Source organism: Diadema antillarum, unplaced genomic scaffold (genome assembly GCF_040938485.1).
Source record: "Diadema antillarum isolate AM-2024a unplaced genomic scaffold, OU_Dant_1.0 scf00000146, whole genome shotgun sequence".
Classification (NCBI taxonomy): Eukaryota; Metazoa; Echinodermata; class Echinoidea; order Diadematoida; family Diadematidae; genus Diadema; species Diadema antillarum.
Window position 1 is genome coordinate 323,455 of NW_027271035.1, and position 13,614 is coordinate 337,068.

The 13,614-nt window shown below is 37.5% G+C and overlaps 1 protein-coding gene across 1 annotated transcript; it reads left to right on the plus strand.

The window, feature by feature from the left end:
- Positions 1 to 1,065: 1,065 nt before the first annotated feature.
- On the plus strand, positions 1,066 to 12,950 carry LOC139721572 (zinc finger protein 330 homolog). Its single transcript, XM_071632904.1, has 11 exons — positions 1,066 to 1,100; positions 2,402 to 2,545; positions 3,359 to 3,378; positions 3,970 to 4,040; positions 4,998 to 5,077; positions 5,820 to 5,946; positions 7,309 to 7,413; positions 8,194 to 8,240; positions 10,626 to 10,743; positions 11,805 to 11,936; positions 12,799 to 12,950. The coding sequence occupies exons 2-11, from the start codon at positions 2,426 to 2,428 to the stop codon at positions 12,948 to 12,950; spliced, it is 972 nt and encodes a 323-aa protein (XP_071489005.1). The 5' UTR covers positions 1,066 to 1,100; positions 2,402 to 2,425.
- The last annotated feature ends 664 nt before the right edge of the window (positions 12,951 to 13,614 follow it).

Below are 13,614 nucleotides of genomic sequence, written 5' to 3' on the forward strand. Positions count from 1 at the left end.
TAGGGAATCCCATTTGCATGCCTTTAAAGAGTTGTACAAATACAGTAGTATGTTGAAGAGAGTATCATCTTAGAAACTCCCATAAAGTATTGAAAGTGGAAGGTAGCATTTAGTACATTTTTATTGACCGTTACATTTTTAATTGAATTTTTTTTTCGGGGCTCACCATAAATTCCAGTACATTACTAGGCTAGCTTTGCAGACCCATGCACTGCATGTGTGTCCATCATGTATATTTTGTGAAGAAAGTTCATCAAAACTTACAAACATTTCTGTATACATTGTTGCCACACACTCTATATGTTATTACATCAGCTCTTATACTTTTTAGATTTGTGTTTATAGATAAAAAAATACAGAAGACTGCAACAAAAAGGCTTACGTGTGGCTGACACACAGAACTACTGAGTAGTTGAGTTTTGTGCATTATTCAAATTGTAGATAACTGTTGACTTCCAAATTTCTCAGCATTGGCCTAAAAAAAATCCTCATAGGTTCATATTTAATGTTTTGCTGCATTTTGGGAGGTCTGTCAAAGGTATCCCCTACCTTTAAACAAAAAAACAAAAAAAAACTCAACATCATTTTGCAGTATTTACTGCCATTACTTCTCACTTTCACGTCAACAACTCTTCATGAAACCAACTCCTAGATGAAACAGGGTCCAGCCCAAGAAATGAACTGACAAGAAACACGTCATGCTGATACTGATATCAGGGAGGTGGAAGAACCACCTCCCTGCTGATATGCTTACAACTGATAGTATTATTAGTACTAGTAGGTGAATGCCAGAGCGGGTAACCCGCTAGCTCTCGATCTCATCTGGTGAACTGGTGAATGCTTCATAGGCGCCATCTACGATCGGTTGCGACTGACAGCTAGAGTCGTTTTTGATGCATGGAAGCACACGTGTCTCATAATTTTGAAGCCGACCACCACATAGTATGCGCGATCTATGTTATCAAGCTGCTGCGCTCGTGCTGCAGTACAGCAGCGGTAGTACGAGATTCACCTCTATGGTTAACAGTTGTGATAGCAATTCTATGGTTTTAACACGTTTGGTCATTCGGAAACTTTGCTGCACCATCGGGTTGTTCAAGGTAGCCACTTTATTAATATCCTTTCTGAATTTGACTGATATATATTTGTCCATTCATTACATGCCACAGAGGCCAGAAGTTTCTGCGTGTGTATGAATTTGGAAAAATAACATATATTACTGATAATGTTTTGTCAAAACCTATTTTCGTTTGTGAATGTGATGAATGTAGATTAGAGCTTGGACTCAGTCCCAGTCGTTAATATCTATGTCAGTTGGTGCCGGGCAACGTAGGATTATATATTAGGAGGCATTGCCATTGATATTTACGTAGAATCTCGACTCTAGCTCTACCTTTATAGAGTCTATATATATGTCTACGTTGTTACAGATAGAATCTGTGGTATTACCGGACATGCACATTTTTGCAGGAAGGCGCACTAATGTAGTATTAGTAGACCTAGTAATGACATTCAATACGCGCAAGACTTCATAGATTAGCCTCGGCCTGGTGTAGTGGTGGCCTCACACAGAAGGTCGTATGGACCGAAATCGCAAAAAACGTGACATAAAGTCAAACTCATGCAAGATGTAACTAAAAATGCGAAGAAATTCACATTTTGATTTATCTCAGATGATATTTTAGAAGAAGTCGTTTTTTCACAAGGTTTTATCACGTGAACTGTTCGAAATGAGAGAGAGAGAGAGAGAGAGAGAGTATGATCAGATGATAGGGCCAGTAATTTAAGTGAGCGCCCTTCTCTATTCAATGAATCCCTTGTCCATGATTGTTTTGCTTGCAAAATGAAAGAAATATGTAAATCCTCTAATACTTACTGCTTCGCCCGGAGCAATGCCTACATACACAACGACTGTGCAAAATCACTCGTTGCAGCCATCACTTTGAATCTTGAGTGTCCCATCACCTGGTTCTTTACAGAAGCAATATCCTAGCCATTGTTCCTCTTGTAGTAACTTCAGAGAAGCTTATTGTCCTTACACTTCTTAGTCTTGAGCCTATCATGATTGACAACCAACATGGAGTTCTGATATGATGTGTGTGTGTTTTGTGTGTGTCGGCATGTTTGTCGATTGTTGCCGGGCAACATATACCACACAGGGGTCCTATGGAAACATATAATACAATGTACCATCAGTACATTATTTACTTATACTTTATACACCAGCTGAAAAATCAGAATGCTAAGAATTTATTTTCATGTTAGAAAAATTGCAATCATGATAAAGTGACAATAAATGACAAAGACAAACCGTACAACTCGAGTATGTAGTAGTATGTTATCATTAATACTATTTTTTGTATGTATTTTTAGGTTTTGTTTGTTGATGTTTTTCCCAAAGGTACTGTAACAATAACATCTCAAGATGCCTAAGAAGAAAACAGGTGCCAGGAAGAAGGCAGAAAAGCAACGAGCAAGGCAGAAGAATATCAGGTCAGGAACAGAGGCACGGAGTGTGGTGGAGTGGCCATGCAATTATACCATGGTAAGTATCGGTTCTCGTCAGGAGTGTTCAAATGTCTTGCAGGAATGATAGATCAGAAAACAGTTGGTCCTTTGATTGTTGTCGTCTACAAGATTTTATGCCCCTTCTTATTATTGTTATTGAATGAAGAAGAGAATAATCATTGTGTCAGCGTGTACAACAAGAATTGAGAGTTTGTGTGTAGATTCTCCACCTCCCTTAAATGTTGTTTTTGTAGACGTGATTGGATGGGTTACTGACTAGTACTTAATATTTATGAGTGTTACATTGCATTTATTGTTTGTTCATATGTTGTCAAAATGTTTAAGTTAGCAGTGCTGTCTTTTTCTTGGCATTGCAGGGTCATAAACATTGTGACTTGAGCTTGTTTTGTGAACTCTTATCAATTTAGAATTTTGCAGAACAAACTAATGAAAATTTGTTCCAATGATGCAAATGATCCAAATGATAGCACCACAAGCACATGTGTACCCTTTGGGATGGATATCAATTGGTACGGTAACTGTGCATTGTAAAGTGTAATGTCCACACATTTACTTTTGTGTGGAGTGATTTGCACAGGTCAATACTAGCTACAACTTAAAAGCAAGAGCCCCATAAAAACTGGAGGAAAGCTGGTCCCCTGACCCCTCTCCATAAAGCGGGTGAAATAAATTGCACTTTATGATAAGTTATATGTTTGCATCAATAAACTATACAATAAGATGTAGGTATTTTTACTGTGCGGTAGATGCATCTAAATATAAACAATTTTTTTTTTTCTCATAGCAGATTACATTAAAACTTGTTTTCTGTCTTTATCTGTTCCTATAGGAGTGTGACAAGTGCAAAAGGTAGGCATATTTCTCTATTTATGCTTTTATATTGCATACTGTGGAGCAGGATTTCTTAACTTATTTGTGACATTGCATGATATACCACCCTCATGTGATGTATGTTTTTTTTTTTTTGGTAATGTGACTGGTAACTACCTTGCAAACCTGCAGGTTATCTCAATGAATTGTAGGTGACAGTGTTATGAAGTTGGGGTGGTCTCTTTACATCGTACAGTAGATACATCACTTCACACAGTAAATGGGTGAAAAAGACAACAACATTTCATCAGAGTTTGCCATGTGTGAGAGTCACAACCCATGTGTGTAGAAGATCCCGCTTCATTCATTGCAAAGAGCCTAATGCATCACTCGGTGAAGTGGTCTTCTTCGAGCACTCACTACTGCACCCCATGGAAGACCAGCTAGTACAGCTGAATATTTGCTAGGCAGCCATCTTGTCAGATGTAAAGTAAAAACAAACAAATAAACAAATTTGCTCGAGAGATCACACACATTCATCACAATAGGAAGCATGTGTCAAGTTCTTATTCACTTGCAGGCTTCTTACCCAATCAAAGTTGATATTTATATGTTTGTCTTTGAATGCAGGAAACAAAAGAACCGTGCCTTCTGTTACTTTTGTTCAACTGTTCAAAAGTTACCAGTCTGTGCCCATTGTGGTAAGATTCTAATTCTTATGGGTTGTTTGTTAACCTTTCATATCTTCAAAAGTTTGAATGTTTCAACATCAGTAACTTAGTTTGTGAAATCAGTGTTTGAACAGGATCAGTTATAGAATAGTAACAATCAGTGTTGTAACATCGATATCATCTGCACTGTGCATATCATTTATATTTAGAAATAAAGATATACTGTGATCATTAGAATACAATATGGAAGAATTGACTTCATGTAATGTAAGGTTATGGTCACATTACAAACACGGCTCTTGAGATACTTGTGGATGTTTTTCTTTTTGACAGTGAATATAAATTTCTAAATAGGTTTTTTCACCTTCCTTATCTCTTGTCATATCGGCGGCTGAGAATGATAAGGGCGTTAAGTTGTCAGTAAACCCATAGTGTTCAAGACAACTTAACGCCCTTCTCATTAGGGAGCTTTAGATTTTGACGCGCAGACGTTTGAGACGACGAGTGCGCTGGACGTTCTCCTCTCCCTGCGTCGTGTGGAAAAGTAGCTTTAGATTACGCTGGGACGCAACATATAAAAAATAAAATCGCGCCCCCATATGATCAGTGCATGAAGAAGCTCTCTACGTTGCAAACTGTGCGGATGTGAAAATAGCCCAGTACGTGTAGTGAAAAACTCAGGCAACGCAAGCTAAAAATAGATTGACTTGACGCGCGCTACTGCGCACGCTCAGAACATGTTTTTTTCCTTTGAACGTCCGCGCGTCTAAAATCTAAAGCTCCCTATTCTCAACAGACAATATGTTATTGTTTCTATGCTTTTGATCTATTTTTTCTCTCACTTCATACTTTGTTAAGGCTGAAAACAGACTCATTTTTTTGTAGAATTTATAATGTTAAATCATGACTTGAATACTTGTTAGTCATAAGCTTTAAGTGCTAAGTTTTATACAAATCCCTCACTGTCACTTTATTTTTTTTTTCCAGGAAAGATGAAGTGCATGATGAAAACAGGAGACTGTGTCATCAAACACCCGGGTCGTTTCACAACAGGTCTCGGTATGGTGGTGAGAAGCTGAAAAGAACACTTAATTCACAATACAATAGGAACCTATTGCTGACAGGCTTAATAGTGCTAAGTTGTATGAAGATGTCGCAAGCATAATGAGAAGGGCAATGTGGAGACTTCACCGGGAACTTATCTTGTGACGACTATTTACAAGTGCATTTCATAGGGATATTATATCAGGACTGTGCTGCATCTCTTACTGGGGTTACAAAGAAAACAAACGTCAGTTTATGACAGTTTGTGTGGTTTTGCATGCCTCAATGAAAATCTGCATTTTGTAGACATGTGAATCAAAAAGTCATGTGTTGTGAAGTGTGTAGGACTGTATTTTTTTTCCTCAATTGTTCCATTCCTCCATATAGGTATGTACCAACAGTCCCACTGACAGTATGTTTGCAGATTATTCATTCGTCTGTTTTCATTTCTGGTTTTCCAGCTATGATTCAGCTAGGAAAGGGCAAAGAGAATGGAATGTGGTAACAAAGATACAAACATGAGAATGGCTGCCTGCAAAGGTATCAAAAGTCAATTACAAGGTCCAAGCTTATGATCAACGAGCTTCGTGCTGATGTAATGTGGGGCATAAACTGATGAAATATTGTGACCATGTGACGAAACAGAGGCAGCCTGGTTGACTGCACTACCAACTAAAATTTGAATTGTAGTTTGTAGTTCCAAGACTTTTTATGTGTCGTCCTTCTATGATCTTCCTCACATTCGTCCTTCTTTTTCATGACCAGGGTGCTATATGTGATTTCTGTGAGGCCTTCGTCTGCCATGGAAAGAAGTGTTTAGCAGTGCATGCGTGTGAATGCCCCCTCATAGATGCAGAGTGCTTAGAGTGTGACAGAGGCGTTTGGGATCACGGTAAGCTGCAATTACTGTTAAAAGCTGATATTTTTGCAGGAGTGATTTTTTACACTCCGCCAGGTAAAATGAGTTTCATGTGTTTTTAAACCTGTGGAATCAAGACATGAACTAGTGGAATCGATAGCAAGTTAAAATATTTGCGTGCTTTTATTTTCGCGCTGGTTTCTGGTTGCGTGAAATGTGCGAAAATCTCAACACTGCGAAAATTTCCACTTGTACAGTACTGACTCCCTCATGTTTGTGTGAAGTATATCACATATTTGTGGGAAATAAGTCACATATTTCAACCGTGATGCAAATGTTGGAACATTTTGTAATGAATTGTGTGCAAGCAAGCTTCAACAGCTAAGATACATTGTATCAATTCTTGATTTTCGGACAAACATTAAATTTCTTGTTTCCCATCAGATTAAAGGTCCTGTTTACCGTTGGGAGCAGTGATTTAAAAGATGTTTGAGTTATCACACTTTATGCTTATGTGAAGGTCAGTTGTATCACAAAAACATCCTACCATATAAAAGTTTTGCAATAAAGCTTAAAATATGAGGAGATATCACTGTTTTTCTCAGTCAACCATAACTATAGGTGGTTTATTCTAGAAACAACTTTATCATAACTATTGTGCACATTTTGTGTATTTAACAATTTACTTGAACATTGATTATACTGATTAATATTTTTACATTGGGCGTTTCTGTCCCTAACTCACAGTTTAGAACTATTTTGAAGCACTAAAGCTGGGTTTTTGTTTCATCTGTAATGCCTTTAATATATAAATTCTTGGTTTTTGGACAAATATCAACTTTCTCATTTCCCATCAGATGAATGGTTGAAATTTGCTCAGCTTAAGTATCTGTGACATTATTTGGGTGACGTGGTGACTAGTCACAATTGATGTGTTCTCACATAGCCTGACTCAGTGTCTTTCATTAAAATCACAATTGATGTGTTGGTGTAGCCTGACACAGATAACAAGTGCCTTGTGTCAAAGTTACAGTTTTTGTGTCAGTGTAAGCAAACGTACGCACAGATAACAAGTATCTTTTGCCAAAGTCACAATTGCTGTGTCCTTGTGGCCTGACACAAGTAAATGTCTTGTGATAGAGTCACAATTGGTGTGTCAGTGTAGACTGATGCAGGTAACAAGTTTATTCTGTCAAAGTTGCAGTGGATGGGTCAGTGTAATGGTCGGTGTAACTTGGCCGAGATTTCAAGTGGCTTGTGTCAAAGTTGTGTGTTTCGAGGTGTAACAGGTGCTATGATTATGTGGAGTTGTACAAGGTCAAAGGCTCATTTGAATAGATACACAGGGGGAATGAAATTGTATCATTCTGTATTTATGTGCTTCGATTCCATCAGGTGGTCGTGTGTTCCAGTGTGCGTTTTGCAAGGGCTTCCTCTGTGAGGATGATCAGTTTGAACACCAGGCCAGCTGTCAGCAACTCCAGTCTGAAAACTATAAATGTGAGTCCAAAAGAATCAGTTTAGAAACCTATTCACCCATTTTCAGAAATGGAGGTTAAAATTTAGATTAACTGTATAATTATCTGTCAATACAGGGGATTTTTGTCACATAATATCAAGGTCTTATTTATCCAGAGTATGGGCAGCCTCTTCAGTGTTGCCACTGCTCTACCAGAGGGCCCTGTCATTATTATTACCTCAGCATTGCCAGTTACCAATTTGTACACCTGGGTCGAGAGGGACTTAGTGGGTAAAAACATCTTGTCCAAGGACGTAAGCACTGGACGGGAATCAGACTCTGGTCCTCTGATTGGGAGTTGGGAGTCTTATCCACTATGTTACAGCACCCCCACATTTGATATATTTTATAATGTTTAATGTATTCATTTTGTTATGCTACATCTTTTTTCCTGTATTATGTCATTCTATAATTCACTTGGTTTTTTATTCTTTGCTGTGAATGCTATCTTTTTTGACCAATAAATATTGAAATAGAAAAAATAGAAAAATGAAAGTGAGAAAAAGTTGTTGTGCGATGAAAAAGCATGTGAAGTGTTTTGTGAATTTGAATTCTTATATATGTCTGGTAAAATTCGTCAATGACATAACATCAAGGGGTATCACACAGATTTCTGATCAAATATGTAATATAAGCTTCATTGGGTGTGTCAGGCTGATATGGAACTTATTACACTGAAAACCTCCACAATGATGGCTTGTGCAATGTGTTCCATGTAATGGAAAATCACTTGTTGGCTTTATCTTTATGACTTTATGCAGGTGGATCTTGTAACAAACTTGGACAATACACATGTCTAAAATGCAAGGTAAGTGGATTTCAATTTCCTGTCCAGAATCAATTCTGTGGCATTTTTGTACTTTTGTAAAGAACTGAATAGGTTTCTATGTATCGTGGATATTATTCTGTGTAACAACCAGAAAACTTACAAATGTCAGAAGACCGATGTGATTGATGACATTCCAAAGAAAGGTGTGTACTTTTCTTTCTTTTTTTTTTTATGCCTCCGCAACGAAGTGGCCGGAGGCATTATGTTTTCGGGTCGTCCGTCCGTCCGTCCGTCCGTCCGTCCATCCGTCCGTCCGTCCGTCCCGTTTTGTTTTTGTTGATATCTCAAGAACCGTGTGGTGGTTTTACATCAAACTTGGTATGAGGGTATATACTTGGGGGATAATACTTTGTATGGATTTTAGGGTCACAGGGTCAAAGGTCAAAGGTCACAGGTTATTTTGTGAAAAAAAAATTGAAATTTCATGTTTTTCTCCATATCTCGCAAATGGTTCAAGGTATCTTCATGGAACTTAGTATATATGCTTGTACCGATGGGCAGTGATTATCTAGGGAAGTTGGGTCATGGGTCAAAGGTCAGGGGGTCAAAGGTCAAGGTCAACTCCTCAAAATATCACTACTTTCCTTAAAATGCAATATGTCTGAAGGGTTTTTTTTTTAACTTGATGTATGGCATGTATTACCCAATATATATTTTTGGGGAAGTTTCTTGCCAAAAGGTCAAAGGTCAAAAGGTAAAAGGTCAAGTGAAAGTGCTAAATTGCACTTTTTCCTCCATATCTCGAAAGTAACTCAAGGTATCATCATGAAACTTACATATTTATGCATGTTCAACCTAACAGTGATTCTCTTTGGAACTGTGAGGTCAAAGGTCAAAGGCGAGGTTTAGATAATGCTATTTTCCCATTTGATACTGAAATTATACTTTTTCTCAATACCTTGAAAATTACTCAATGCATAAACTTATAAAAGGGTCAAAAGTCAAGTAAAGATCATCAGTTCCCCAAATACCTGCACTCTGACATTTTAATCATTCATCCAATTGAACCTAGTTCTAGGAAAGTGAACATTCAGCACATTTGTGTCAAACCTGTCATTTTAATATTTTGCCAATTGTGTGAAACTGTCATCACACATTGTCAAGACATTGTACTATAGACCTATTAGGAGAACCATGCATTATGGCGGAGGCATATCAGTAGCCGTAGCGATATATCTAGTTTTTGCATGTAAGGGGGAAAAAGGAGAGTATGGTGTAGGAAAGAAGTTTGATTACTTGTACAGTGCACTCCCGTTATAACGAAATGCTCGGGACCGGCAGTTTTCTTTCATTATAACGAAATTTCGTTATAACCAAACAAATACAATATTTAACGAAAACAAGGAAACCATGTTTATATATCATATTCTGTTCGCTGAATACTCATCATACACTGGAAAGCTATGTGAAATGTGACGGGATATTGCAACTGTATATTACGATAATAAACGCAAGTTTCCCTCAGAAACTGTGCGTGACACAGGAGCGAACACACAGTGGTGAGAAGCGTTCACCCATGCAGAGACGCTATATAATGCTTGTTCCGATACGTATTTTCGAAAGCAATTCGCATTTCGTTATAATGGAGCGCATTTCTTTTGTTTTTCTTTGTCTGTGGCGCTCGGAAAAGACTTCGTTATAACGGAAATTTTGCTATAACCGTGTTCGTTGTAAGCGAATTTTGTACCATAGACTTTAATGGTGATAATTTTGGGACCAGAAGATTTACTTCGTTATAACGAAATTTGGTTATAACCGTGTTCGTTGTAACGGGAGTGCACTGTAAATCATTTCTTTACCTTATTGAAGATTGATGTTTGCCAAAAATAGCGTTCTTTTCAGACTCATCAAACACAAACATTTCATCAAGCCGTGATAAGATATTGTTGAAAGAAAAAAAAAGAATACTTGCCACATTTTGTTCAAAGAATTACTTCTATTTAAAGGGATGGTACAGTATTGGTGGAGATGAGAATTGGGCTTGAAACTTTTTGCGAGATACCAAGAAAACGCTTTGATATAGTACAGAGCATACCATTTTCAGAGGAATTCTAAGTTTATTTGATGAAAATCGGGTTTGGAATGACTGATACATCCAACAATAAAGTAAAACAAAGCGATCATAATAAAGTGTGGGTCCCACACTTTATGAGAATCGCTCTTTTTTGGATATCTCAGCCATTTCAAAACCAATTTTCATCAAATAAACATTGGATTCCTCATAGAATTAATGCTCTGTCATATTTCATAGGAGGTTTCTCATTATCTCACCAAAAAATGTTAGAAACCTGAAATTAGGTCTCAACCAAAACTATACGATCCCTTTAATACCAGTGTACTTTCCTGATGTGCTTGATTCTCCAGATCTGTTTTTGTGATGACCATGTGAGGAGAAAAGGCGTGAAATATTCCAAGAATCAGCCAATACCTTGTCCCAAGTGTGGCTTTGACACCAGAGACACCAAAGACCTTGCCATGTCAAGTAAGTGCTTTGATCCAAACAAATCAAACAAATCTTAAACAAATTATAACCAGAGTGAGGAAAAACCTATACTCTATAAAATTTAGTATGATATTTTAGACTTCCACACAATGCTACAGGGACAAGAGAAAGTCCTGTCTCGATAGATTTAGCAGCCTGTGTTGCATTCACCGTGGATGGCTACTGGAAGAAATACTCTTCTCCAAGTTGGCTGTTATGAATAGGGTAATATTAAACAGAATGATACAGGTTTCATCAAAATCAGGCATAAAGGTAAAAATGCTACGGAATCTGAAAGTTCACATGTTTCCATTACAAAATGATGCTAGTTGAAATCACATACTGTACATGCCATATATTTAGTGAGTCTTTTTTTCACGAATCAGTACTTCACAACAATTCCTGAGAATTTCGCGAGTGGTTAAATTTGTGATTGTGGAGTCCTGTACTGATTAGAGAAATGTATGCATGCATGTCACGTTCATGTTGGGATCAGGGTTAATATTTTCGTGTGCTTTTAAATTCACGGATAGCATACGGCTCGCGAAATTCATGAAAATAAAAACCTCATGAAATATTCGGCTTACACCATATTCTAATTAAATGAGGTGATAATGAGATGGTCTCACAAGACCCCAACCGATCCTCATACAAAACTTCACTCAATGTCCATTTTCACATAAAGTGACAAAGAAAACTATATCTTTCCTGTGTTTCAGTAACCTACAAACCATTTCTGAACTCCAAAACTTTTGCATTACTTGATCAGTCTATTCTTTTGCGCTTGGTTGGTCACTTCATTGAGTCCACACAGCTTATTTTCTTCTTTTTTTTAAAATGTTTATTTAACTGAGTATGATCTTTTGTAGCAGTGATTGAGAAAAATGAACATTCAGTGGAGGTTACACATCCCATCATGACAAACTATTCAGTTTCATGGTTGAAGTGAAAACTACATTATCCACTTGTGTAAGACGTTACACCAGTGAAACTATGCATATGCCTGTTGTGAAAAGGAACACAGAGGGTTGTTTTTGAAGGTGTTCTCCTTTTTTCTCCAGTCCGTAGAGTGGACTTTGGCCGACAACAGCAGGCGAACGGAGCCGTGGATGACGACGATGATGCTGGAGGTGGAGGGGCTTCAGGCTACGATGCATTCTGGGCGAAATTGGCTGCAGGGGGTGGCAATAGAGGTTAGTAGACATAGTCAGACTTTCTCTTCCCCAACCAACAACCTCATTCCAAAACTCAATTTGTTTTGTTGTTGTTTTTGTGCCTAAGTTACATTGCATGATTTGTCTTTCAAAGTACACTGTATCACCATGCTGACATGAATGTATAAACTTTGAACGGCACAAAATGTGTCTTTTTTAACATGCATTTTTGTAGTTTTCCATTTGCTGTAGAATCTTTTCTGACACGGCTTTGTACCTCTCTCATTAGTGTACATGTTTAAACATCAAATTTTTTGCCAGAATTATCCAGCCACTGGCATGCTAGACTACATACAATTAATGGTGGGTGTTATAATGTTAAGTAATCTTTGCCTGTCACAGAAAAAGGCTGTCAACTTGACAGTAATGTTTTGTGTGTAGTAGAGCTTATCACGTCAGTGCAATATCTCATTAGAAAGTTGTTAAAAGCCCCTGGTTTGAGATGATAGAAAATATCCCAAGATGCAAAGGGAGCGGTTTCTAGTGCGATTGTAGAAGCAATGACATGAAACCATTTGAAAGTGTGTTTGTAATTACCGGTAGTTTGGATCGATAGAATATGATTTTGGTATGGATAATTTCTTGTGAACTGGAACTAGGAATCTTGTTACCCCAGCCACAGGTGAAAAGAACAAAACAAAACAAACAAACTGTTAACATCATTATCTTGTAACGAACATGAGTACAGCTGTGTTGCTCAATGAGTCACAACATTCTACCTTGTCAGTGAAATTTAGATAATTTTTAATTAAAAATGCTGTTTCTCAGCATATCTGCACTCCTGCAGTAGGGCTTATGTTTGTATGTTGATGTATTCCATTCCCAAACTTACTCTCTGCAGGCTATCTTTCGGAGGGTGATGATGATGAAGAGGAAGATGATGACGATGACGACGACGATGACTACGATGAGGAAGATGAAGATGGCGAGGAAGATGAGGAAGAGAATGTTACTGATAGTATAGCTAGGATGAAAGTTAGTGGCAACTCATAATCAGTGTACTGCATCTCCAAGTTCTTTGATTTGTTGGTGATGTATTCCACCAAAGATTCATCATCATCGTATATTTTCATTTGAATTAGTGTTTTATTGTGGTAAAATATAATTTTGTATTCCAAGGGGTAGAAAACATGGTTGTGCCTGTCAGGTTATCAAAGTAAAATTCCACTCATAGGTCCTAGTTGCCTTTAGTGAATACAGTGAGATTTAACAAAATTTTATCAAAATCATACCAAGAATAAGGTTGTTTAAGTTTTGATGTTTCGTTTGCTTATGCAAACAATTATGTCATATACATTAATGTATGCAAATTCAACAAGGCTTGATGTCAGTATCTCACAACGCTTCTATTGATTTTTCAATAAAATCATCCAAAAGAAATAATTTTTGTCAATAATTCTGCAGCTTTGATCCCCTTAACTTTGCTGGCTCGTCGCTCAATCGTGATGAATATACTTTCTCTGAAAATTCATGTAAAAGAGAAAAGAATTCAGTGAAACTGTGTCTGCTAGCCAATCAGAGACTTGTTAAGCTGTGACATCATCACATCGTGTCACCCGCATTACGCAACTGTAATGACATCACTAATTTGTGCAATCATCAGAAACATTGGAATTCCATAATTGCCGTAGATAATGTCTGATTTTTATGAAATTTT

Coding starts and splice junctions, on each gene's coding strand:
- LOC139721572 (XM_071632904.1), top strand. CDS start 2,426: ATGCCTAAGAAGAAAACAGGTGCCAGGAAGAAGGCAGAAAAGCAACGA. Junction 5,947..7,308: donor CAGAGGCGTTTGGGATCACG/GTAAGCTGCAAT, acceptor CGATTCCATCAG/GTGGTCGTGTGTTCCAGTGT. Junction 10,744..11,804: donor CAAAGACCTTGCCATGTCAA/GTAAGTGCTTTG, acceptor TTTTTTCTCCAG/TCCGTAGAGTGGACTTTGGC.